This window comes from Lepidothrix coronata, unplaced genomic scaffold (assembly GCF_001604755.1).
Source record: "Lepidothrix coronata isolate B3197 unplaced genomic scaffold, Lepidothrix_coronata-1.0 Scaffold62, whole genome shotgun sequence".
Taxonomy (NCBI): domain Eukaryota; kingdom Metazoa; phylum Chordata; class Aves; order Passeriformes; family Pipridae; genus Lepidothrix; species Lepidothrix coronata.
The window spans coordinates 894,890-921,936 of record NW_016690242.1 but is presented as its reverse complement, the minus strand read 5'-3'; the positions used below and the strand labels follow the sequence as shown (position 1 = coordinate 921,936).

The 27,047-nt window shown below is 36.6% G+C and overlaps 1 protein-coding gene across 2 annotated transcripts in view; it reads right to left on the bottom strand.

The window, feature by feature from the left end:
* LOC108498687 (GTP-binding protein 10-like) overlaps positions 1-26,692 on the bottom strand; it is a 53,684-nt gene extending 26,992 nt beyond the window's left edge. The window contains exons 1-22 of one of the 2 annotated variants that reach the window (XM_017817692.1): positions 26,656-26,692; positions 26,229-26,291; positions 24,818-24,879; positions 23,673-23,782; positions 21,697-21,773; positions 20,202-20,300; positions 18,208-18,357; positions 17,906-18,083; positions 17,031-17,151; positions 14,500-14,548; positions 14,294-14,415; positions 13,610-13,826; positions 12,617-12,781; positions 11,243-11,361; positions 10,682-10,800; positions 9,551-9,632; positions 8,187-8,379; positions 7,515-7,652; positions 5,142-5,218; positions 3,886-4,080; positions 2,783-2,869; positions 933-1,037 (exon numbers count right to left, since the gene is read on the bottom strand). In XM_017817692.1, coding sequence (XP_017673181.1) covers positions 933-1,037; positions 2,783-2,869; positions 3,886-4,080; positions 5,142-5,218; positions 7,515-7,652; positions 8,187-8,379; positions 9,551-9,632; positions 10,682-10,800; positions 11,243-11,361; positions 12,617-12,781; positions 13,610-13,826; positions 14,294-14,415; positions 14,500-14,548; positions 17,031-17,151; positions 17,906-18,083; positions 18,208-18,357; positions 20,202-20,300; positions 21,697-21,773; positions 23,673-23,728 — 2,349 coding nt within the window. In that variant the 5' untranslated portion in view covers positions 23,729-23,782; positions 24,818-24,879; positions 26,229-26,291; positions 26,656-26,692. The remainder of the gene's footprint in view (positions 1-932; positions 1,038-2,782; positions 2,870-3,885; positions 4,081-5,141; positions 5,219-7,514; positions 7,653-8,186; positions 8,380-9,550; positions 9,633-10,681; positions 10,801-11,242; positions 11,362-12,616; positions 12,782-13,609; positions 13,827-14,293; positions 14,416-14,499; positions 14,549-17,030; positions 17,152-17,905; positions 18,084-18,207; positions 18,358-20,201; positions 20,301-21,696; positions 21,774-23,672; positions 23,783-24,817; positions 24,880-26,228; positions 26,292-26,655) is intronic. The other variant, XM_017817693.1, reaches the window with a different exon arrangement.
* Between the last annotated feature and the right edge of the window lie 355 nt (positions 26,693-27,047).

The following is a 27,047-nucleotide window of genomic DNA, read 5'->3' as shown; positions in this document are numbered from 1 at the left end:
TGAAGTTTAGGACAAAGATAATTTGATAAAAATCCTAGTCCGGCACTCTTGAGACAATCCCCTTGCTTCTCACTAAGCTTATCTCTTCTTCATCACATCAAATGTGAACTGCCTCTTTACTTTTTCAAGTTGCAGCCACCTGAGTTGTCATTATTCATTCATGGTGGAGAGCCCATGATAATAGAATCTGTCTTGTACAAGTTTGAAAACAGCACCTCAGCTTGTTTCTCTTATGTGTAAGAGTAACTTATAAGCAGCCATGAAACTATCCCTCCCCCTAAAATCCTCTTTAGTTGTGATGCTTACACAGAAACAATCCAGCTAGCTCAGAACCAGTTATTGACTAGAATGGGGATTCTCTCATGCCTTACCACATCTTGTCAAAACCCAACATCTAAACATGCTCTTAGGCCTGAATGAGATCTTAACAATGGCTTTTATGGCTTTTATTTTCTCACACTTGAATTAACTGACAGAAATGAGAAAAAACCAAAGTCTTCTGCAGATACAATGACTGGCTTATCTGCAGACAGTCAGGAACACGTAACTGACAAAGAACCCCTCTGTGGATTTATTAGAGACCACACATTTATCCAACAATAAATGAAGGAGATCTTGACCTCAGCAAGGTTTTCATGAGTGGCTGCCTCAGAAGAGCTACATGACAAGTAGCATAGGGACCATCTCGCCCACACTTTTTCAGAGTAATTTGCAGATCTGAATCTCATTCTGACCAACTACTTGCCTGAGGATACGTCAGAACGGGAAATCGTGGTTTTCAGGAGATACAGATTCTGTCTTATATACTTGGAGCTTGTCAACATAAACATTCTTAAAGAAAGCATAAGCAGCAGCACATATATAGCCAGAAAAAACCCCCAAACCACTTTCATATTAATGAAAATAAAACAGTGTCATTGAAGATTACTTACTGTTGTATGCAGACCTTCAATATCAGTAGAATGGACTGCTCCAGTTTGAGTCTTTACTTTAGGTCTGGAAGCATCTATTGCTTTTTCCTGAAGCTTTTTTGCTTTCTGAAGATAAAAAAAAGGCAAAATTGTTTTAATCTGAATTAATTGTGTCATTTGCACTTGTTCAAAAATATACTAACAAAATGACAAAATAAATGAGGTGATAATCCTATTTCCTTTAATTGTAATACCGTCCCTCTGGCTCGTGACTCTTTCTTGTACTGAAGACCTGAAAACAGAATAAATGGACGTGGCACTGCAAGGGAGGGAAGGGAATCCTCGCTGGCTGTGACCAGCGGGCTGTATTCTAACACACGGATGTGCATTAGCTGCTGTGAGCCTTCACCGCCACAAGAGCGCACTGTTGCCTCATGATCAGCTTGTCACCCCATGCACACACCGACATCGCCTTTCAGTCCCCCAGCTGTTCTGAGGCATCACAACACAACCTCAATATATCCCCGCTGAATGTTTTCTTTTTCTGAACCTCATGAGCCCATCCCTCCAGGTTGTCAAGATCCTTTTGAACAGCAACCCCACCTCCCAGCATATGGATTGCTTCCTCCAGCTCAGTGTCAGAATCACAGAATGGTTTGGGTTGGAAGGGGACCTTAAAGATCATCTAGTTCCAACCCCTCTGCTGTGGACAGGGACACCTTTCATTAGACCAGGTTGCTCAGAGCTCCATCCAACTTGGCCTTTAACACCTCCAGGGATGGGGCATCCACACCTGGAATGGGGATGTGATGAGGATGGATAGTGATCCAATATGCAAGTAATCAATGAAAATGTTAAATCAACCCTATATTATCAGCCCTATACTAAACTCTGAGGAATACCACTCAAAACTGACTGCTAGTTAAACTTTAATCACTGACCACTGTCCTTTGAGCCCATCAGTCCAGCCAGTTTTTCATCCAACTTGTAGTCCACCTGTATGTAGTTCAGTCCGTATCTCCCCATTTTGGCTACAAGAAGGCTACCACAAGACAAAAACCTTGCTAAAGCCAAGAGAATAAGACATCTACCTTCCTCTTTCTCTAGAACAAATAATTTTTTCAGGCAATCACATTGGCAAGGCATGACTTGTCCTTGGTAAACCCATAACAGACAAACTACTTATCCCTCATGTGCCTAAGATAGCTTCCCAGGGACTCAGTTAAAACTAATGAGTCTGTAGTTCTCCAAATCCTTTTTGGGCCCCTTTTCATTTCTAATTCTAACACAGATCTTTACCACAGGCCAGAGGTGGTGCTTGCACAGGGAGAAAATTGTTTTCCTTTACATCTTAGGGAAATGAGGAAAATTAAATTTAGCTGCCAAAGCTTTGTTTAAGTCTGATTTCATTCATTCTACAACTTAATCTAATTCCCAAACAAGGACTCCAGTATTTTTTATGGTTTTTAGGGAAAGCACAAGTATTGCTAGAAGAAACTCCTTCATAAAATATTTCCCATCCTGAAAGATGTTTGCTGTACTAAAAATAGCATTAGAAAAAATTAAGAAAAAATTAAGAGAAGTAAGAATGAACAGACTTTTAGTTTCAACAGTTTCAGGTCAAATATACATATATACACACACCCCTCAATTGCAAGTGACAAGGTTGATCCTCAATTTGTGATTTTAATCAGAAGAGCAGAAGGATCAAAGCGAGTACACCTTACAGTTACTTCTTCTATGGCTGTGTGAATATAAAATTTACTATATTCTAATTGAATAACCTCATAATTCATTAAGAAATGTCTCTGGAACTTTGCAATTATAACTACACAGTCAATGTAAATTTTTTGCTCCATCAGATTTCTTACCTTCAGTGCCTCATAGTTTGATGTCCGAGTCAAGAAATTTTCCCAAGATTTATTTATCATTTCCCTCTGCTTACGTGTAGCTCGGATCTGTAATATAAGTGAGATTTACAAGGTGCAATACAATCCTATTCTCATGAGCTTTTCTGAATTCTCTGCTTGTGCTGTTTGAAAGGTGTGTTCACCTATGCCCCTTTAGCTACCTTAGATCATCCCTCTCACCTGAAATTGGATAATAATGTCGTAGTAAAGTACTTGTTGTTTAAAAACTTCATTTATGCACTGCCTTTAAAAACAAAAAGAAGCTTACTTGCTCTGTGCAAGCTTATTTTCCTCTCTTGCAACACATATATTGGACACATATGTTGCAAGAGGCCCAGTTCATTCAGGAATACTTTCTATATATTCTTACTCTCAAATGCTGAACAAGAGAGATAGAATCAGTTCAGGTAACAAAAGTGCAGTTATCACAATGCATGACAATCCCTCAAAAACACTAGCATGAGATTTTAGATAACTGGACCAACTGATCTTACTTTCAGAAAGCAGGAGAAGGTGAGACAATAGATGAGAAAAAATGCCAAACACTTGCCTTATAACTAAAGCTGGGAAATATCTATATCTGCTCATCCTCAGCGTGCTGGGAAGCCCAAAGCCCTACTTTCTGAAGTAATGAAGCTCTGTGAATATTCAGCCAAGGGAACTCATAACAGAGGCTTACATTTTGTTTTAAGAAGCAGATGTAGTTGTAATTGGTACTTTTAATTGTTATCTGCTACAGATGAACACAGCTGCAACTCTATAGCAACATAATGATAATTTCTCCTCACACCATTGCTGATGCATCACTGATGACACTGCATCATTTTTTCATGTTACTCTCTAAATACTGGGAAAATTGTAGTATTTGGGAGGACTGATGTTAACCTAGTGTAATTTAAAGGTAAAATTTTGCTGCTGAGACAGATTACACCATTTTCAAGCAAGGTAGACGTATAAAAGTCTCAACATTTTATAACAAGAAAATCTGCATATAAATTGACAAAAAAGCTTACACAGGCTTTACTTATTTACTTATTTACATATTTAAATACTTCTTGTCTTACTTTTCTATATGTTTGGTTCTCTTCTTGGATTTCTTGGTGGAGTTGACTTTCAATCAATTGAGTCTGTACAGCATTAACTGCTTTTCCAATATCTTCTGATACCTTTGAAATTCTTTGCAAGGCATCCTCATCTGACATAATAGGCCTGAATTCTTCTTTTAGTTCTGCACATATTTCACTCCAAACTTCTCCAACCTTCATGTGAAACAACACCACACTATTTGATATTGATCTCATTTTTCAAAATTACTCAATCATTCAAAATGTAATAGAGCAACCATGTCTCTCCTTACTGTTGTTTGACTTCCCAGAATTTTTATGCAAGGTTAGCCTTAACTAATGCTATGCCAAATTCATTCATGAATGAATTTGCTCCCTAAGCCTTCCCAAGCCCAAGCTTGATTTCACAGAGGAGTAACTAGAATGTTGATAAGTACAGAAATTCAGAAGAAATATGGATAACTCTTAAGATATCGAACTACAAGAGTGAAGTGTTGTGTCCTACTGCCTGCTCCTTAGAATCTTAAATTGCAGACATTACCAGAGCAAACTGTGACATGAGGCATGAACGGAAGTTGGAATTATCAACCAAAGATCGAGTCTCGCTAGTTCCTGAACACTTCAACCTCTCTTTGAGAGACTTTGTTCCTAAGCAGAAAATTGGCATAAACTAAAGGATCTTTTGAGCAGGATGACTCCTACAATGCTTGTTATCCTGTTCTAGTTTCCTATAGGCATATCTTTCTTAACTTTAGACAGGATGGATGGATGGTTACTGCATGTGGGGATAAAGATGGGAAAGCGCAGAAGAACCTTTATCATAATGTGTATTTAATATAATTTTTAATAGTGTCCCCCATAACTGACCTTACTGCCCAAAAAGGCAATCCTACTCTCCTACTTACCAGTCCTGCCCCAGTTTCTTACTCCTGGTGCATTCCTGTTCTTGAGCTGGCAAACAGTTAAAACTACTTTTTTCTGAGGTGTTTTTAACTAGCATTAGTTTCTAGTCTTATTTTCTGTGTGGTCACAAAGATTTGTAGCAGTACAAGGGACGAGTCTGGGGATTGTTGCAATGCTGGAGGTGGGCTTGTTTCTTTTGATGGAAAATACTGGTTTATACTCTGTGAAACTATAGGTGACTTGTGACATAAGGGATGGCTTCTGAAGGATTATTTGTTTGTCGTATCCTGAGATATACTTGTTATTTTTGGAAATGCAGATACAGTAGTAATATTTTCTTGAACAATACTCACTTTAAAGTCAATATAACGTCGAATGATAGCAAGTGTAACAAAATCCTCAGCAGATAAGCCAGGTAAATTTTCAAAACCTAAAAGAATATTAATAATTGCTATATTAACAGTATTATGAATTTATCTTAAAATATAACATTATAAGAGAAGACATTATTTATCATATAATCACATGCAAAATCTTCATCACACATAGACCAATCAGTCATTCTTGATCCTGAGCAGCCTTTAGCTGATAAAACCCTCGTTTTCTCCATAATAAATTCTCTATACTAAAATCTTTACTTAGGAGTGGCTCTATTGACCTTCCAATCACTTTGAAGGCCAGGATGGTACTGCATTTGCTACACTTTTGTGGTAAGGGTTGAATCTTCTGTTAAAGCAGACAAACATTTGAATCTACAGATCACAGTTTCTAAAGCAGCAGCTCAGCACAAAGAGAGTTTGCTTTAACTGTGAAGCAGCCAATAGGAAAATTATATTAGTGTTTTGTTTCAAAGCTGTGTAAAGAGGGTGTCCTCCATACTGTAGATTTGTGCCTTCAGCACAATGCCTCAAGCATCATGACTCCATCTTTAAAAAATACGTTTCCACTATGTGCAAAAGAATAAGGCAGAGAAGGATAGTTGCTGAGACTATGCCTAATTTTTTTTGAATATTGAATATTTTTGATTATTTGAATATTTTTGAATATTGAATGTTAATTGTACTTAATTTAAAAAAATCGATATATAGTCTATCAAATCTCTTTCTAGATTTCATCATACCATCCGTGTGCTAACTGGGAATGTAGCATTTGTATAGAGTATATTATATCATCTTTTGAAGCTAAGAAATGCCATAAATAACGACCATTTAAAACTGCTTTTCTGGATCACCATGTTACAGGCTGTTGTGGAGCCTAACAGTAAGGGAAAGATGCCGAGAAAAGACTACAAAAATATTTTCATATTATATTATCTGCTTTCATGTCATTTCAGTACTTCACAGAAGACATTACAATATATATAACTAACATTAAGGCATGTGTGAATATAGGAGAAAGTTCGAAGAAAATCTTATGCCGTTTTGTTTTAGTAAAGAATTCAGCTGTGATCCAACGTTTAACATAATCAATGCTAATTAAAATTAGTAAGAACCTGGGTTACAACAGAGGAGACACTAGCTATAGATTATTAGAGAAACTAAGGATGTTTTCAAACCAGTTAATTCTCTAGGTTACCCAGGGAACTGGTTGAAGCAATCTCAGAACAATTACTGATCACCTTTGAACCTGTGGAGGATGGATGTGAAAAAAACAAAAATGAGGCTTATTTTTAGAGGCTAGAGAATATTGATTTGGTTCAGTTCCTGAAAAAAAACCCCAAACCTGAAACCAATAATAAATAATGCTTATGAAGCTAAATGGTAACAGTGAAAAAAAATAATATCCACCACGAATTAGTAAAAACTAAGACCTAACTTTTGTCCATAGACAGATAAAAAAATCCTATGCATGTGGAAGAATTTATCACTTATCTTGACTTCAATCTAGGTTTTAAGACAAGGATGTAATGAGTATTCATACTCAGTGTGCAAACAATGAAGAATTAGGAGGGACCACAGCACTTTGAAGGAAAATATTAAAATGCAAATTAATCTTGCCAGTCTGAAAAATTATCTAAACACACAGAATTTAATTCAGTAAGGACAAATAAAAAATTCTAAATGCAGGAATAGCTATCTATACAAATCCAGGATGGTAGATGACTGAACAAGAATCTAAGTTGAATAAGCAAACAATATCATGCTACTACGAATACAGCAATTGTTACATTAATGTCTCTGAATGTTTATTTACGAGATGAGTAGAGCAACATAGCTCTATTTGGCTGTGAAGCTTCTTCTGGAGTATTGTCAGTTTTGGGACACTACAGATCAGGAACAATTTGAATCAATTGGAAAGACTCCAGAAAAAAATAATTAGAAGCTATGCTGGAAAATGAGAGAAAATGAATGAGTACTGTCTTTCTAAATCTAGGGAAATAAATGTAAAAGTGCTAAAATATGTGAAAGAGATATTGTGTGTGGGAAAACAAATTACAGAGAATTTCAAGCAAATTTCAGGTTTAGTCTTACAAAAACTCTTCCTAATAATTAGAGGAGTCTTCCTAACTTCCCTAATGGTAGGGGCAGCAAAGTACTGAAGAAGTATTGAAATCCCCAAGAATAGGGACTTTTAAGAACAGAATGAGCAAGTATTTATTAATAACAGTATTGGTGATGCATCACAAAGTTTTCTTTGACCTTTTTATTTTCACTTTATTGATCACCAGGGAACAAGTTCAGTTTAATGACAAATAAGACACTGACAAGGCAATTCATTAGTCTTACCCAACTTGCAAAATAATGAATAAAGTTTTGCCCGCATGTTCTCTGAAATTTCCATGATGGCAAAGCTGGGACAGCTGGCAGGCACAGGAATGACCTTTTGCTGTCTCTGGAAGCTGCTAGCAATAGGTCTCTTCATGTCTAATAATTTCAAAACATAAAACCAGAGTAGAAGAATGAAGAAGTAGTATGTTCACAAACTTAGAGGAAATCCAACTTACTTTGTGGACACCATGAATCATTTTGATAGTTTGGCCAGCAATTTGAACATAATTCAGGCCAGGAAATTTTAACTGGCATGATTAAAAATTTGGGAGACCAGCACTCACTTCTTTTTACAACACATAACACAATGCCTTTTGTGGAAGAAATTAAGTAGTTTAACTGTCCAGCATTAGAAAAGCTGGTCATGGTTTTGTCCAGTATCTGGTTCATTCCTAGCTGATGTAGAAAATGCCATATAGTGGCCAGAAAGAAATGAAAATAAATGAATAAATAAAATAAAATAGAAAATAAATGAAATAGAAGATCTTTGGGGTTTGGTAAGAATTACAGCATAAAGCTATAAATGCTGTTATTTACTTTCATCAGGTTCAGACTACAAAAGCAAATACTGTCATTATTTTATCTAATCAGTGGAACCGCTCACAGTTTCACATGCATCATAAAACTTACCAACAACCCTTCCATATTGATCACGTCTGACTCCCAGCTCCAGCTCCTCCTGTCTCCATAACTGTATTAGAAGGCTAGCTGCTGTTTGAGCTTTCTCCCCTCGCCAGGTATTGATGTGCAAAGTGGTTTTAGGGTTGCCACAAAATTCAACCAAGATTCCAAGAATTATATTGCACAGGTTCTTTTCCTTTAACTTGGTCAAGGGAAAAGGAAAAAAAAATTTAAACTGTTCAAAACACAGTGATGTCTATGTCTCCCTTCAGAGAAATTGTGTAACATGTAATCAAGTAACTGCAAGCTTTTTATCACTACTATTCGCACAAAACTTGTATAAACTTGTAAATCTTTCAAGTTTCTGGAATCCTGCCATGCAAGGCTCCATAAATCAAGGAACATGAGGGGAACGAGTGTAGGATCATATAAGATGTGCATTCTTGTGTGTAGAATTACACAGCAGGTTTTGGGTATGTGCCTCCAGGCTCACATGCTGGCGAATATACTGCTACCAAGATTTATTGCTGTAAGAAATAGACTATGAAGGCAGTGGCTGAGCGGTACCACTTGGCTTCTCTTCTGGTTTGTGGACAGATCTTTTAGCAGCAGCTGAGAGGAGGGAAGGGTCACCCAGAGGAGCTGTGGATGCCCCATCCCTGGAAGTGTTCAAGGTCAGGTTGGATGGGGCTTTGGGTGACCTGGTCTAATGGAATGTGTCCATGCCCATGGCTGCGGGTTGGGACAGGATGATCTTAAAGGTTCCTTCCAACCCAGGCCATTCTATGATTCTGTGAGTCTAAGGGTCTGCAGCCTTCAGCCTTAAGGACATCAAGTGCTGACAGTACAACCAATGACAATGAGGAGGGAATGAATAAAGGAAGGTGCATTTTTATTTTGTAAAAGGTGAAATGTCTGTGCCAGCTCTATGTCCAATACCCCTGAAGTAAGCTACACAGACAAAATACATGTATAAAGTAACTCTAAACATAAAAACTTTTAAAGCCATGAAGTGTATATTAACCCTGCTCTTACTAACTTCAATACAAAGTAGAGAACTGAGGTACTTTTCTAAACAGAGATGTCATCCAAAGTAAGAGCACAGCTAGAGTTTTCTTTTGAAAAATAGTATAATTTTGTTAAATTAAAAACTCCCTCTGTCAAATATTTATTAAAAAAAATAAAAGCAGACACACGGAAGATCCTACAATCATTTTTGAGCAGATATCCAGGTCTGTCTCAGGGAATTAAATACACTGATTTTTTTATTAGTATTATAGTAGTCTTAGGAGATACTGTAACAAAAATAATGCAGTTTTACATGTTGTTTTCCTATTCTTTCATTCTATAAAAACAATAGTAAAAATACCTACTGCCAACAAATCCAGAAGACGAAAAATGCCCTGTTTTTCAAGAAAATGATCCTCTGCAATGTAACATCCAATGACACAGGACCTTAAACAGAAGTAATTTTACCATGTAGAGACACTTTTATGCTTTAGAGCATTCTACAAGCATCCCATTTATTTTACTGAATTGCACAAATATATTTGGTATGCAATAGGCTTCATACCTTCAGGGAGTAGAAAAATCACGTTTCATATGCCTTTTCATTTACACTGTATAACTAAATATGCCCTGCTTGACTGCTCTTTCTCCTCCTGCAGGTGGCATGCCTTCCTTGTACCAGCCCAAGAAATTTGGCAAGTTCATGTGAATTGGACTAGGACGTGTATTGGAACTAAAACTAACTCAGTAAAAAATGTTAAAATTTAGCTAGATCATGGCCCTGATCTGGTTTATTGCAGGGCTCTGCAAAATCAAGAGGATGAGACAAGCAAGACTTGTGTTTTTTGGCAACAGTTTGCTTCTCCTGGCTTAAAATTATCACAAAGCCAGCATTCTTGTTGCTATTGCTTCCTTAAATTGCCTCCTTCTGTTATTTCCTCAGTTATGGTCATTACAGAGAAATGAAAGGGATCTTCTGTATCAGTCTTTTCTCCCAACAGACATATTTGGTTTCCAACGTATTTACCAACCTCTGCCTTAAAACAAATTAACTTTTTTTATCCTCCTATGTATTGGCATTCTCTAATAGCAATCTTTAAAATATTTCTAGCCCAATATAGCCAGTTTACAAACACTTCTTATGCTTACAGTTTTCTGCTAATATTGGTCTATTCTTGCCTTGTTTACTTCTGTGAAGTTATTTACAGACTCTAACCATATACCTCTCTTAGAAAGTCTTGAGTAACTCTGCATGTCAGGAGGTCACTGTGTGGGGGTTAGGCTGTCATACTGAATCCCTATTTAGAAAACCTTACATGCAGAATATTCAATTTCTTTTCCATAATTTTTAATTAGTCAAATTTTATGAAGGATTTTTATACATTATAAATAGAAGAAAGGCATATATGTGCAGAGAAAGGATATAGTATTGCAGGCCTAAAAATTACAAGACTTGACATTTTTCAGAGTTACTGCTGCTAAAATACTTTACTAACCACACGCAGTCAAGTGCACTGAAGAGGAGATAACTGTGGCCTAATCCACTACATAACTCCTTTGGATCCATCTTAAGGAGCGGGATAAGAATACCAATTCCTTCATAGCTGAAGACTTCCTGTTGAAACATTTAATTAAAGCAATATGTCTCTTAAACAACATTTACTAAATAGGAAATATGTAAGGAAATACAATGCGAACTGGGAAATGTAAATATTTGCATTGTAATATTTTTTAGCCCACTTGTTAGACCAGGATATAGACGTTATGACATACATAAGAAAAAGAGATTTTCAGTTTTTCCAAAGTGCTAATCTCATTTGTTTACACACTTTCATATATTAATTTCAAAATCATGTAAGTTAGCAATTAAATAGGTTCAACACTTCTTAGTGGATTTCTGAGTGGTTTTGCACAGAAACCAGTTGCCAGACCCAACTTGTTAGCAATCAACTACAGTTGACATCTGCTTTTGAATTAAAAAAAAATCAGTATCCCTTAAATGAAAATATAACAAGTTTTGACATTTTCTGCACAGTATAAAGTAGAAAGATACATACCTTTCTGTGGAGATCATTTTCACAGAGAACAGACAAAATAAATAATGAATCAGCTTGGATTTCCAGTAGAATGGCATCTTCTTTCTCTTTAGATTTGTTTGCTGCATACCTTAGAATGTCTGTAAATGAATATATTTTATTTATGTGAATGTTCAATAAACAACTCAAAATTCTATTACAGCTGCTACTTTTCAAAAAACTCAAATTTACACTAAGGGATTTTTAAAGTAACCTACTTGTCCTGTTCAGTTTTATCTCCTGTGTTTTATAATAACTTACGGAAATGCAGCATTGATGCTGTAGTTTCATGGCCTTTACTCTTGGTGGCACAGTTTTGATAGCAGTTTGCACTGATCAGCCTCTGTGCTGTCCCTTGTATTGGGCCAGTACAAGAAATTCAGGGAACTGATCTGAATTCAGGGACTCTCAGAAAAAAGCAACAAACTTACTGGTTTGCCCTACTGTACAGCTTCACAAACATTTGTACTGACAGTGGAAATGTAGAAGAGACATAAAATACTACCACTGCTGAGAAAATCAGCCTTGGAACCACTATGTGAAAGAGGACATTAGGACACAAGACTCCCGCAAAGCAAGAAAAGCTACTTAAATCTGATCTGTCAGGTATAGTGTTAATTTTGCTTTCACTGGAAGCTGTAAGTTTTCAGTTTTCACTGGAGTTCAACTGAGGCTATAAAATATCTTATTTCTAGGTTTTCTATTAGAACATATTCTCTGAATTCCAAAGGATCTTTCCTGTTTTGTTTCCTTCAGTATGACTCACTCAGAGTACTGAAAACTTTTTATTATTGTAAGAAAAGAACTTAAACCAGTTTGTATTGAACTTAACCCCAAATTTAATAGTAGGTATCTGTTACTAAACAAGAAAATGCTCTAAAATTGCAGGAGCAGCAGTTAAGCAGTTTTATTCTTCTCTTATTCTTCATGTTGTTTATATAAAAGTACATTGTTATTAATTTTTTTCTACTCTAAAGAGGAGTTGTGGAAAGCGACACCATAATAGACTTAGGTAGGAAAATACTCATGGTTGGAGTTCCTAGGGACCACCACAATGAAAATACAAGATGTAACAAATGCAGTATCATAAAGGGAGAAGTGACAGCTTTTGCTTTGAAATTAAATACCTGGACTTTTAGAGCTGTCTGTTTTGCTTAATTCATTCAGTGTATGTTGTAATGTAAAAAAAAAAATTAAAAATCAAATCAGTTACATCTTGGATTAATTATTAGAGGTTTTTCAGTTTTTCAGCAAAGGAATAACACACTAAAAGCACAGCACACCAAAAAGCACGAGCAGTCTTAGTGTCAACAGAAATGCATTAATTTAAGTACAGCAATACAAATTGTGCTTTACCCAGTAGCTGGCTAATTGCTCCCTGGTCACACAAGTTAAGGTTCACAGCATCATCGTAAATGGAGGCAACAATTCTCAGCACTCTGAGGCTGTAGCGCATTTGTGCAAGTTTGTTGCCACGACCACCTGTTCCATGGAAACTGTTACCTTGACCAAAGAAAGGATCTGCGGAGCAATCACAATGAATATTGGGTTGGCACAGTGTATGCTCAGAAAAGGAATGTTCTCAGGAAAAAAAAGAAATCAGCGTAAGCTAAAAATTAACAAAAAATCCCCCTTAAAATTAAACAGGATTCTTGTTTAAAACCCTGTAGTAATAAGCCTTTCTGTGTAAGGCTATACTTTGTACATGCATAAGAAAGGTATGATTTTGGTGAACATTTAAAATCATTTTAACATTTTTTAACCATACTAGGTTAATGAGCAGTCTTCAGAACTGAAAATATCTCCTTTAGCATGACATTTAATATCAATCTTTTGATATCCATTCGGCCCAAATAAAACATCAATTTTATGATAAAAATATCTATCCCAAGCAATCTAGTCACTAAAATTGAGTGCAGTTAGTTATCTTTTTGCTTAGCCCATACCTGATGCCCACAAACCATCTTTAGTCTGGAAGCTGTCTTACTGTGCACACCTCTGAGTTAATATGTCCTCCCTCATAGCAAGAATTACTGGTTGGACTTGCTGCCACAATAGAAGTATCTGACTGGCTTAAAACACGGGCAGCAGAGGTGTTTGGCTGCCCACAGAGCTGAAGGAATATCAGTATAGTGGTACACAGGAAAAGGGGCAACAGCTTATCCTTCAGTAGAAAAAAAAATGATGGTTGGTTATTTTTCAGAAACATTAGCTTTCTAAGTGACCTACCGAAAAAGAATCATTATGAATTCATGAATTTTACATTTTTCCTTCCTGTCAAAGAAAGTACGTACAGTTGAACTGTGTTTTGAGGTTACCTATGTGTGAAAGCCATGAGCACTTACTGACCTTGGCCTATACACCATTCTAGAAACACAAGGAGAAGAGTATTCGCTTGGCAGGACAAATATTTATCTATTAACACAGGAGCCACTGTAGCTAAAACAGCAATTGCATGAAGCTGTAATTCTTCATATTGGGCAGCAGACCAGTCATAAAATCCAGGCTTTTGATTTGGTTTTACATAATAAAGCAAAGCTGGCATCACATCATTTTCACTGAGGAGCTGCAGAGTTGAGACAAACAGAAAGAGAGACATCTTGCAGGTTTCACAAGCAAATAAGAAAAATCTAAAGCAATGAGTCAACTTTATCTGTCCTACACTAAGAAAATTACTTTTTTATTGAGAAAGCATGTCACGAACACTGCAAGTGTTCTTTATACTCTGTAGCTTTCCCACAGGTTGTGGTTTCTTAAACTTTATTATGTTCTTCACGTGTATTTTAATAATACTTTGCAATCAGTTGTCTGCAATTTTCCTAGCACGGTCTAAGTTTCTAACTTTTCTAAAATAGAAACTGTATGCTGCTTTAAGCAGCAGGATTTGGCCTAAGCTATGTATGAATTCTTGATTTTGAGAACAGCTGATTTCAGTGTACTAAACTATGCCAGATGGACAGCTAAGTAATATTCATGTGATTCCCTTGTCTTTTTTTTCCCACATAATGTATCTTCTGTTCTGTTACAACTCACCTGTGCAGCAGATGGATTTTTAGATAAGACTCCTATTATGTTAAATAGTAACTTCTTCATCTCAAAGTCCTCATAAGAGTAGGTAAGTTTAAGACCTTCTACCAAGGGATTGGGAATTTTCACTATGAAGGAAATTGTAAATGAGTTACAAAAAAATCATCATCAAAAGCAAAAATAATGTAATTATGTAGTATGAAATCTCTTACCTTCATTAAATGTTGCAAGTACTATTAAGAGCTTTGTAAATCCACTTTCCTAATAGACATTCGAAAAACACACATTAATTAAATTGCAGCAAAATTAAGACCTATAATTTATTTTAGTTTTGATTTGTTTCCTCAGAATATGGAGTTTAATGTATCCTATGGCAGAATAAACAGACTTTTATCAAAGAAGAGATCAGCCATTTGGACAGTTTACAATAACAATGACAGCCCTAAGGGTACAATTAGTTAAATCCATGTTTCATTCAGTACAAGTCTGAACTTCTATGGGGAATTCTCAAACACATGTATGCGCTGCTATAATCTACCACACAGGAAAACCCTATTCTCAGTACTCTTAGAATTGTGGGTTTTAAAATGCGTTTGTGCATGTTTTTACATCAGAGCCATCAGTACATATAATTTTGTGGCTTCAGTTGTGCATATTAATACACTTCAACTTTAGTGCATTTACAAGTAAACATATGAAAACCGCATGTATGGGCAGCATGCATTTACAAATACCACATATTAAAAGTTCAGAAAAAACCCTCTTGTAATTCGTAGCTCTTAGAGAGCTAACAGAAGGACAGCAATGTGTAATAAAAGTATGGATAAGACCAAGGCTAAAAGGTGTCTATGTAGAACACTAGAGGCAAAAGAGCTTTCTTTCTGAGGTGATTAGAAACATTAGAAACCAGGACATTGCTCTTCTTGAGCAACATAACACATTAGCTTGGCTTCAGTACTGTGGCAAAGCCACCACTGAGCTTTCCACCAGTTCCAACAGGAGCAGAGCTCACAAAAGACTGTGGACACATCCCAAGAGAATCAAGCAGTTCTAGTTTCATAGCAGCTTTTTAGATGCATCCAGAGAAAGCTGGGCTCAAGTTTGGGCTGGGCTGGGCTGGGCTAACTCTGGAAGTTAGCATCCACGCAAATGATTTTAACAATCAGAAAAATGTTGCAAAAGTAATTTTAAAGAAAATATTGAAGTATACAACTATATCACCTGTTAGCTTTTGTCTCTATGGTATAAATTCTCTGTACAAAGACATTACAAAGTGATTAAATAAAAAGCAATATTAAAATTTACTGATGTTTTCTCCTTACTGATTAAAGCAGTACTAAATTCTGATGGAAACCAGTAAGCAATTAGCAAATAGACAATTTTGTTCTAACAGAGAGATAATATCCTTATGAGCTTTACTTTACATATATTTTCCAGTTTGCTTGTGGTGAGAAAACTATTTTACTTTTCAAAGGCTCAGGTTTCTGTGTCGATTTCTGAATTATGTAAAATACCAGACTGACATTTCTGAAGTTGCTTGGATGGTATATTAAGAAAAGAAGGGAGCATTCTGAAGCAAATTCCTCTGGTATTATCTATAAAGCAGGATTAAATGGTAATGTTAATGCTTTTCCAATATTTATACCTTTTAAAATCTCTATGAAGGCTGAGAGTACAGAATTTAATTTATTTTAATATTTTCTTTGCATAGAAACAATTTTTGTTCATTTTAGTATAAGGAATTAAAAATATGCATCCTCTTTACTTATCTTATAGGAAAAAACTGCCCTATTTCTAAAGCCCGATAAACAATTTGAATGTTTTATGCATCAAATATGTTGCTGCAGTAGTATAACAGACATTTCATACTAGTTAGCGTTAAATGGAAAGCTTGAATGAAAAATCTGTAATTTTCATTACAGATTAGGAAATCTCTTTAGTAATGCAGCCAATTGGAAAACTTCTACTCAAGGAGAAAGCAACACATTCCTGAACAGCCAACAGATCTACAGGAATCTGATTGCGTAATTATTCAGTTCATATGCCACAACTTCATTTGAAGTTCTAAATCTCAACTGTAAAACAAGAAAGGAAAGGAGTATTAACATCTATAAAAAGTTAACTTCTCTTCAGGTTTCTCATAAAAATTCTGAAATATTACAGAAGAATGAGTCATCTACATTTCAGGCAAGTCATGATAGTGCATTATGTGATCCAGTCTTAAAAAGAATTTATGTGCCTCTCATTAACTGGACCTAAGTAATTATTTTCTCAGCATCTTACTTAGAGCTTCTGAGCTGATTTTGGACAACCCTTCTTGTTGCTGGTTATGAGGCACAGATTGAATTTGGGCCATCTGAATGTAGACTGTACTCCTATATCTTCACACAACAAATAAGATTTAGTGCAAAAACTCATTGTAACAGAATGGCACATCCGAGAATCTGCACAAGAATACAAGAGTTAAGATTAACATTTGCACATAAATAGTATTAGTGTAATTTTCTAAGTATCAAATAAGGTTGATGCCATCACTATTGGCTATTGACCTCCAGATCTGAAGTCTCTTTGAGGTAAAGACAATTGCCTTTTTTTCATTAAGAATGCTTTCTTGCTCAGCAAATCCAAGAAAAAAGAAAGCACTGGAGACACAGTAGAATAAATATTAAAACCCTAGTGGGGAAAATTACTGAGCAATATAATAACAAAGGACAGTCTCTGGAATATAACTATAAATACTTACAATCATAGGTACTGCAGGGTTTTCAGCTAGTAATGTGGCAATCACCAAGAGGTCATTCCGTAGCTGACGATCACAGTGCCGGAAACCATGCAGGGCATCTACAAATACTTCTTTCAAAGCACTTTAAAGAAAATTAAATGCATTTTACCTTTTCCTTTCATATTCTAATGTTAGACAGCTCTACAGATATGAATTCTCATTGCACACGGATAAAAAGCCTTAGGGTTTAACTGGAAGAGAAATAACATAGAGCTTTATTATAAAATGGATTCTTAGTGTACCACTAGACATCCAACTTAAGTATACATGCAAGGTGCATGTATTACAAATTACACCTTCCACTGTTTGTGTTATAACTAATTAGCAGAAAGACCTAATATTTACTCAAGCATGGAACTGGATGTTGTTCAATGATTATTGACAAGAAATGGTCTAAACTTAAATAGTTAAAACACTGTAACTCAGTAAGGAAGAACCTGTTATTTACTCCAGCAGAAGATCTAGAAATAAGCCTTGTATATCATAGCACAAAATTGCCTACTAATTTTATAACATAAGCACTTCAGCGGTGAAGGAATACTGGCCTGCTGAGACTAACATGCAAGCTTGAAAATGCTGCAATGAACTTTTTCATCATACAAAGCACTAGATAGGGCTATTCCTCCTGCAGTATGCAGCAGAACACCTTGTTCTTGCCCTATAACAGTCACAACTGTGTGACAATACTGAAAACTTAATGAGGATGTAATGAGAGACCTCCATTCCCCATTTGCATTTTCTCTCAATTAATTTCAAGCAAAATGCTACATAACAGCAATGCTTTAGATGTCTCCAAAATTACAATACTAATTCATAAAATGCTTCCCTGTACTTACTGAACACATTCCAAGCTACTGAGCTGATTAACAACTTCTTCTTTTGAGGCGTTTTCTAGCAGGTTCCATAGGATATGTGAGGAGCGGAACACCAGCTGTCCTGAGGGATCAGCACTATTTAGATACAAACAGAGCCTGCTGGCTGCTTGGGCCTTCATCATTAGTCTGCAATTGGCTCCTGAAATTATGAAAATCTGAATAATTAATTCCCTGTAGGTCAGTAATTGTTTTAGGTATGTTCAGAGAACAAATGGTCTAAGAACAGCAGTAATGAGACTGTTGAAAGAACAGTTTGTACTTACCAGAGCTGGAGAGATGCTGGAGAGCTTTAAGTACCCACAACTTCTCAGTAAGTTGATTTTCAACTAATGCTAGTGACAAAACAAGAGTTTCTGCTAATCCTCCTAATTCAGCCATCTGGATTTTATAACTTGCACTTGTTGGCTGGTAACCTGCACATACAATAGCTTTAGTTTTGATGCAATAAATACTCAGAATTTTCATAAATATTTTCATAAAATATTCTTCCTTTCTTAAGAAAGGATTGACAACCATCTATCATATTTCCTTAGTCTTAAAGCACTTTAAAAAAAAATACACAATAAGACCCGCTTTTCTTACATCTAAATAGTGCCTAAAGCACATCCAACAGACACCCTCAAGCAGATTTAAATGCTATATAAACAAATTAATTGCTTCTTAGAATTTACAGAATGAAAGTAAAAGCAGGCTTAGAGAGAGGTGAAAAACTTTCTTCAGTCATGCAATAAGTTGTTGGTGCACAGCCTAGTTCTCTTCTGTAGCCTGTTCACTACAGACTTAATGCCTTCTATCATCATATTACTTAAAACATCCAATCTTTGATTTATAAGCTTGACTTTCTAATGTGTTCCTGGTTTTACTTTTGGCCATGCATATGCAAATCTGTATTTCATTACTGAATTATGGGGAGAGGGGAAGCATCAAGAAAATAGATTTACTTTTACATAGTAACTTATGAAAGTAAAGTTTATCTTAAACAGCATAAATATATATATATGTCAAACATCATGAAATATAGGATTGATAAATACAGATAATGCACATAGTGAAATGAGTTTTAACTAAGCATAAACTCTGATAGGTTCCAAGTTGATATTACTTTATAGATATGAGAACTCTGCAAGATTAAACTTGGTAAGAGTTACATATATACTTAGAGATAAAAAATTTGACTTAAAAAAATCAGAATGAAACATATTCTTCATTTTGTGACAACATATCTGATTTTCTAAATCTGAAGAAGAAGAATAAAATCTCTCAATATTTAACATTCACTTATCCTAATGGAATTATTTACAGATACAGAACTAAGTGTACACAGAGCTGCTTGCAAAATTTGAGTCTTGTTTAAAAGGTAAAACCAGATTGGAATGCTTTCATATTTCTAGAATCTTGTGAGGGCTGTACCAGTTGAAGCTTGCTTAGGCCTCCTAAAATAAATGAAAAGTACCAAGGGAGCACAGGAACTAGTGCCATGCTGCAGGAACACAGCAGAGGAGCACACTGACATCAAGCTTGCTCCCCGACCTGCGCTCTGGATCCACACTGTGACAATGTTCACCTGAGGCTTGGCTGCCTATAAATCTAGTGCTGTCTCAGGGCACATCATCCTGTGGGAGGGGATCCATGACTGTCTTTGCCTGATAACAGCCCCTGGCACCATCATACGGGTCAAAGGAATAAATACTAGTGGATTCTGGTGACAGTTTGCATGCCTATCCATAATACCAGAGGATCATGCCTGAGCTCTCTGTAGCTTCTTTCTGCAGAGACAAGTCACAGAAATTATTCAAAGCCTATGCTCAAACATGTCTATATGATATGAACTCAACAGAATTTAGATGGGCTCAGATCTATCCCTCACAAACAAACACAGGTGAAACCAGAGCTGCTTCTCTCCAGGCTACATATACAAAGTTGAAAACTACATTCCCTTCTTACAATTCTGATCCTAACGAACTTGCTTTTTCCCCCTATTATCCACATTTCAGAGAACTTGTGAGCACTTCATATTTTCTGGATGCTATTGAATTCCATAAATGTAACAAACAGTTCCTTATACATTGGTGAACTAATTTCAGATTTTGAGCATACATTTCTATAAAAACATGTTAATTACACATTTGCCAATGGTATATATTTAATATATGAGATAAAGTAACTGCATTTATAAAGAAAAATTAATCCATAGCTTATTAAAATAGGCATTTCAAAGTAGCTGGGATCATAAAAAAATAAAAATACTGTGCTTTACCTGAAAGTAGTTTTCCTGGTAGCTCCATTTTATAAAAGTTAATAACACACTTACAAATTTGTATTCTAACTTGGGAGCTTGGCACTCTCATCAAATAACCTGTCAGAAACAGGAAAAAAAATTGTAATTTACAAACTTTATAATTTTTTTAGAAAGTATTTTTAACACTTCTCTTTACAGCACTTAGAATTTCCTTTGGTCATACCCCTTACAAATCTGTAATTTAATGCAAATTTTGATTATAAAATATTGAAGGGACAGAGACTCCCACACTGAAGAGGACAAAGGGGTCTTGGAAGAGTAGCATAAGTTTAATCAAAAAGTTATCTTCTCTGCTTTATGGCTACAAGAGAGAGACTGGATGGTATTCCAGAAATTGTGGAATTCTAAAGAAAGCTACTACACTAAGCTGTTGCCATCACTGCCATGTCAGAAACTCTGCTCCTAGCAGTTATGAAATCAAGGGAGCACAGAAAGAGATCTTTCTCCACAAGATAATTTCATTGACAGCTACCAGTGCCTAGTATGGACAATATAAACAACCTTTCAGATTTTAGTGGTTTTTTGGACATGTAACTCTGAAGAGAACCTGTAACTACCTGAAACCAGGTGGTCGTTCTGCTGTCTACCCGGATCTGTGAAAATAAAAACTTCTAAAAGTATTTTTTTACCCATTGGAAAGATAATTTTTTTTCCATGAGTGACAGGCTGATTGCGCTACCTTTCTACCATTTAAATCTTACTATTAAGTGAGCTGACATATCACTCCTGCTCTATTCTGAATCCTTTCTGACCTACAGTGCTTACAGTATTTTTTTTTGAAAATCAGAAATGTGACATGCAAAAAGATGTAAAAGGGTCGTAAAAAGATATTTTGGTATTAAGAGGTCCAGTGACATTAAAATATGATTTTGACACCTTTTCCTCAACAGCACTCTTAAAACATATTTCTGAAACATAGATGCTCATGGCTCATATGCAGCAGGAGGCTGAAGCCAGAAACTACTACTCCTAGTAAGGCATGGCATTAAACTGCCTTGCATTTTGCCTTTGTAGGTGATAGGTCTCAGGCTTTTGGGTTTTGAAGGTTTGAGCTCGGAGTCAGAAGTTACAGTTTCTCACTTGTGTCTTCCATTTGGTTTCAAAGAAGCAGGAAGGACAAATGTTCCTCTTATCCCAGGTTTCAGTGTTTATAGTAATACACGAATTTCTCAGATCAAAATTAAATGAAAGAGGCTATATTCAGGTTTAGTTCTTCATCTGTACTGATAAACTTATCTCACTTAGCTTTTGACAGTGGCAAATAGGTAATTCTGCTAGCTAATCTTCACGTTAGCTGCACAGCAAAGTGAGAATGGTTTCTAATACTAAAAAGCAGAGAGGACTGAATGAATAATTAAAAGAAATTACCTACATTTACTAAGAAGGTAACAAGAAATTAAAATCATGCTAATAATACAGTTGATTTTATTGTGGCATATCAGGTTCCACTCACCCAGTTGTGCAATGCATTTTGAAACTTTAGTGGAATAGTTTACTTCATCAGATGATTTCTTTTTTTGAAATGGTAACCTGCAAAATGGAATTTAAAAATATTACAACTATGTTTTAATCAAGTCACAAGAAAAGCTCAACAGCTTTTTTCTTCTTCCTTGATAATTTTTGCAAATAAGGACAATGAACACATTCTTTGCAATGCTGATTCTTCACTGAAAGTTCCAGGTTCATAATCTGGCAAGTACATGTTGGCAATTAGTGCTACACGTCCATAGGTAGTATTTTCACAATGCATAGATAATGAAACAAGAAATGCTGAATAAACAAATGTCATTTAAATGTGGAAGATAAATCCTGGAAGCTAGGCACTGTCAGGCTATTGCAGAGCTAGGTTATATACTGACACGTGCAGAGGTGGAAAAAAACTGGATCACATCTCTGGGCAAGACCTCTTGAAATGGATAAAAGTAAAACCAACAAGCTGACTCCAAATAGCTCAACAACAAATTTATTTTTAAAAAACAGGATATTAAGAAATATGCAATGGCATTTTCAAAATACTCAGATATGATATAAACATGTAAGTGCTAAAAACTATCTAACAGTAAACATTACAATATTATGCTGAGGTCTCTGCACCGCACACTGTGGAGAAGCAGCTTTCCGGTAGGTTTACCTCTGTAAACACTGCCAAAGAAAAATAAAGGAGAGAGCAAATAATGGAAGAAATGTAGGGGAAGGTGGGGGAGGGAAAAACAGACATTGGAAAAAAAAGTGGGAAGAAGACTGGTAAAGAGAAGCAGTTATGAAAGAGTGGAATATTTTACTACAGGAGTTCATGTATCTGAAATTAAACTGTGAAAAACAGTCTCTGCCTCTAGTTATAGACTTCTCTGTCATATGAAGTAGCAGTGAATTGTGGTGGAATTTCCATAGTACAGAAATTAAATCAAAACCCAAGGGTGCAATTTTCCAAAATATATTCATTGCAAAAACCACAACTATTGCTGAACTGCTCTAACAGACAAAAAGTCTCACAGCTACATTTTATTGACTTCATACACTCATTCTCAGTTTTGTCATGCTTCTACCAAATGCCAAAGAAAATGAAACTGTGATGTACCTTCTCATTCTCCACTGTGTGGCAGCAAAGCAAAGCAGTACAACTGATGGTGCTCTAGGGAACTAAAAGATTCAGTTGATAAGTTCTACGTTTATTAAACCTAACAGCTGAGAGGAAGCCATGTATTTGAATATCTGTTTTACCATGTCACTAATTTTCTATCTGACAGGTTTTTTTAATCCTTTTTCTCTTCATTTGTAATTAAATACAGAAGTAACTGTAGTTACAAACATACTATAAGTAATTTTACTGAATTATTGAGGAGAAAACTACTGACAACTGTGCGTAACACCTAAATTCTATTCTACAGATTATTTAAGGTACAGTATGACAAAGAAGATGCCCAAAATTTCATGCAATACATTTTTAAAGTAAATATAAATCCTACATCCTCCAATTACTGTGGTTTGTTCTCTTCTGCAATATGGCTTGTAATTTGGTAAAGCTTACCTTCAAGTACTAAAGTGTCTTTGTGTCACCCTAGATTATAAACTCACTTAGGGAACTTGTCTGAAACAGCAAAACTTCTCAGCACTACTTGGATGGTGAATCTTCTGAGGCCAGCAGTCGCAGAATGACTTAGGCAACAAGACACATTCAATAAGTTTTGAATGATGTAATACCTAGCTCCACAGATACTGAACTGCTAAACTGGGTCCCTCCTTCACGTTAAGAGAAATTTGACACATGGAAAACATAGTTCATAACAAGGAAAGGTGATATAAAGGATACCTTGCAGATACAGGTGTTCCTAGATAGATTCTGTATGGATACGTCACTTGCCTTAGAAAATGTATAAACATGTTAATAAGCAGTGTTTAAATCTCTAAAAGAGGAGTGGAAGTACTTACCCAAATAATTTAATAAGTTCACACAAAGGCTCAGAGAAAGTTTCTCGTTGCTTCATTTTTTCTGAACACAGGTTAAGAATTTTGATGATTTGTTCTAAATCCTTAAGGGGCTTTTAATGTGAAATTAAGGAAATCAGATTGTCTGTACTGCTATGCATTAGAAGAAAAAGTTGAAAATTGTATTCAATGTTGAATGTATACTTCAATGACATGACCAAGAAAAAACAAGACCAATGCTTTCAAAGTTAGATGTCTAAAAGAAGCATGTGAGTCAATACTGAGGCTTTTCGAAGCAGCCCTACTTTTACAGAAACATAACTTTTGCAGATATGATTTAGGTGTCTTAGCTGAACTCACCAGAAGTTCAGCACTATATTTCTAAAAGTGAAGGATGAAAAGTTTTTACATCCTGGTGTCAGATTTACCTGTCTAAATTCTTAGACAGCCTTGTGCTATTTAAATTCTTTTCTACTCTAGTCCCAAGTGATTAAGTGAAGTTTGAAAATCTGGACCCAAAAACATACTATCTATTTTAGGGTAGAGGCACAAAATCAAAACTGAACAGATAACTGAGACTGAGAAACTACTACCAATCCACTGACTCATAGAAACTGCCTGTAAGTACTTTGCCACAGCTCAATTTTGAAGTAATGTGAGAGCTGAAATCACTGTTCAATTAGCTGAACTGTATGAAATTAATCACATTTTTCCATATGCCCACACCTTTCCTAGTACTTCTGATTACTCCATTTGTACTATAACCATGAAAATAGTTTCAGATAAATTAGTTTGACTTCAATTTTTTTTAAAATGTCTCCTTACTGGAAGCCATTGCTATTTTATTTGCTGCTTCTTAAATAGTGATAATTATTATGCTTGTCTATTCTGACTGGAAAGTACACAAATTACATTTTGGACATTTTCCACCACTGTACAGGTGAGATCCCTCTATTGAATTTTGTGGTACATGAATCTAGTATCCAAGAATCTTGCCGATCTACCAGCCTTGGCTGAGTGTGCACAAGGAGGCCAATGACAAGGATGTATGTGAACCATCCCTGGTCTCCATGCTTTGCAGAGAAGTCAGAGTATTACCATATATAAAACAACATGACTTCAGAATTCTACAGTGGCAAAAAGGATACAATCCCATTTTCAAAATGCTTGACTACCTTCTTGAGAGTTTTCAGCTGCTCTTTTTCCAAATCTTTCTTAAGTAAAAGAAAGAAAAGCAGGTTTTAATTGCAGTTTGCCTCGGAACATTAAATGATTATGTTTATCCCCTTTAAATGAAAGTGGAAAGCAAATTAAAAAAACCACAAGACACAATGAAATTCTGAAAGTACTTTGCAGCAGAATTAACTCCTTGATCAAGTTTCATTTCTAAGTATGAAATCTGCTCTCTTGTAACTGAAGAGGCTTTTTAAAACTCTTGTTCAAATGTGTAGGTTCTTTCTCTTAAATTCTTTGGGATTCTGTGGAAAGCAACTGAGAAAACCAAACCCACGTCACACATGACAGAAACGTGTACACATGTAGATCTAAGTGGCTTAGAATGCTCTGTGCCACTAGGAAACAGTTCAAATTCAAAGCTGAAAACAACTGAAGTGAGGATATGTCAGGGTGTGTCAGGGATGTTGCAGCGTTCATTCCAGTGCTTCTGAGTGCCTGCAATTTGAGGCAGGCCAGGAAATTGTTTCAGGAATCTACAAGCTCAGAATCCTTTCGACATATTATCATATATCTTATGCTCTCCATAGAAGCAGTAAACAGTATCACCCAGCACGTTTTTCTTCAGTTTATTCTATCAGCTCTGCATCAAAAAAAGGGAGGGGAGATACCTGAACTACTTATCTTTGGGGCATTAACTTAAAATGTGCTAGGTTTAATCAAGTTCTTGTTTTAAGAATATAAATTATCTGTATTTTGGATCAAAATTAACTGATGGTTTAGTGAATTGAATCTGCCAAAACATCTTGTGGAGACCAAAAATAGTCTGTGGAAGCCCATGAGATGCTGCTTTCCTGTGTGCCTAGGCAGTCATATTTTTTCTTCAAAAGTGAACTTGGTATATTTCTCTGTCATCACCTCCCTAGAGAATTGTTTGCAATTAACTTGGGAAATTACATAAATTCTTTACATATTTTCTATAAGGTTGTATGTATTTCTGTTTCTCAGCTGTAAGTTCCAGTACTCTAAACTCAGATGAGCTAGAAATTTTGCATGTCTAGTTTTTAAATGCACATGCTTTTGCATTTTTTTTTAAGTGCCTGTGTGAAGCCATGCTGGATTTTACCTCTCCCTATATATATGTGTATGTTTTAATATAAAAACAGAACTGATACTATTTTCTATTACAATGACCATCTTCAGAAGTGTTCAAATACCAGAACAAATACTCAGCTTTGTGCTCTGTAGCTTCAGCCACCTGTGCTGCATATAATAAACTCATTTGGATTTATTTAGTGCAGGTACTAAAGTAACTGTTATAAAACATTTGTCTATGCCCCATTACTACCTGTGTAACTGCGATAAAGAGCTATCGGGGTTACTTACAGAGTCCGAACCTTCGAGTAGTTTGATGACGTGATCCAAATCCACTGATCTTAACTGTGTATCCTGAAAAAGTCACACTTTAAACTGTTTGTTTCTTTGCTTGTTTTTTTTTTGAGATTTATGTTTAAAGGTGCTTAAACCTTAAATTGTGAAAGAGCCGCGTTGAACCGACATGAATCTCTCCAGGGATAGGTAAATCCAGGCTCTGTGCGGAGCACAGACCAGGGCTTGTTCTCAGGCCGACGAAGTGGCCTGGCCAAGCCAAGTCAAGGCAAGTCAAGGCAAGGCAAGGCAAGGCAAGGTAAGGCAAGGCAAGGCAAGGCAAGGCAAGGCAAGGCAAGGCAAGGCAAGGCAAGGAAGGGCAGGGCACGGCACGGCAGGGCAGGGGCTCCTGGCCGGAGGTGACCCTGCCCAAGGGAGAGCTCACCTGGGCGGTGTCCGAGGCTTTCCTGCACCGGTCCCCGCCGCTGCGCGGGGGGCCGGGGCCCGGGGAGCGCGGGGCCGCCCGCGGGGCGGGGGGCTCGACCACAGCCAGGGAGGACATGGTGCCGCCCGGCCGCGGCGCCAGCGCGGCCCGCGCCGTTGCCTTGGTAGCGGGGCGGTGCCTCCTCACGCAGCCGCGGCCCGGCCCGCCGGGGCCGCACTCCCGGGCAGGCGGCAGCGGCCGCTCAGCCGGGCCCTGGGACCGCCCCGCCCCGGTGTCGGGAGCTGGGCCCCCACTGGAACGGAATTTGGAGGGAGAGCCTGGTCGATCAGTAACGTCTAGTCATGAAAAAAACTACCCTGGGAGACCACTTAGATAAACCCCAGACAGTCCTG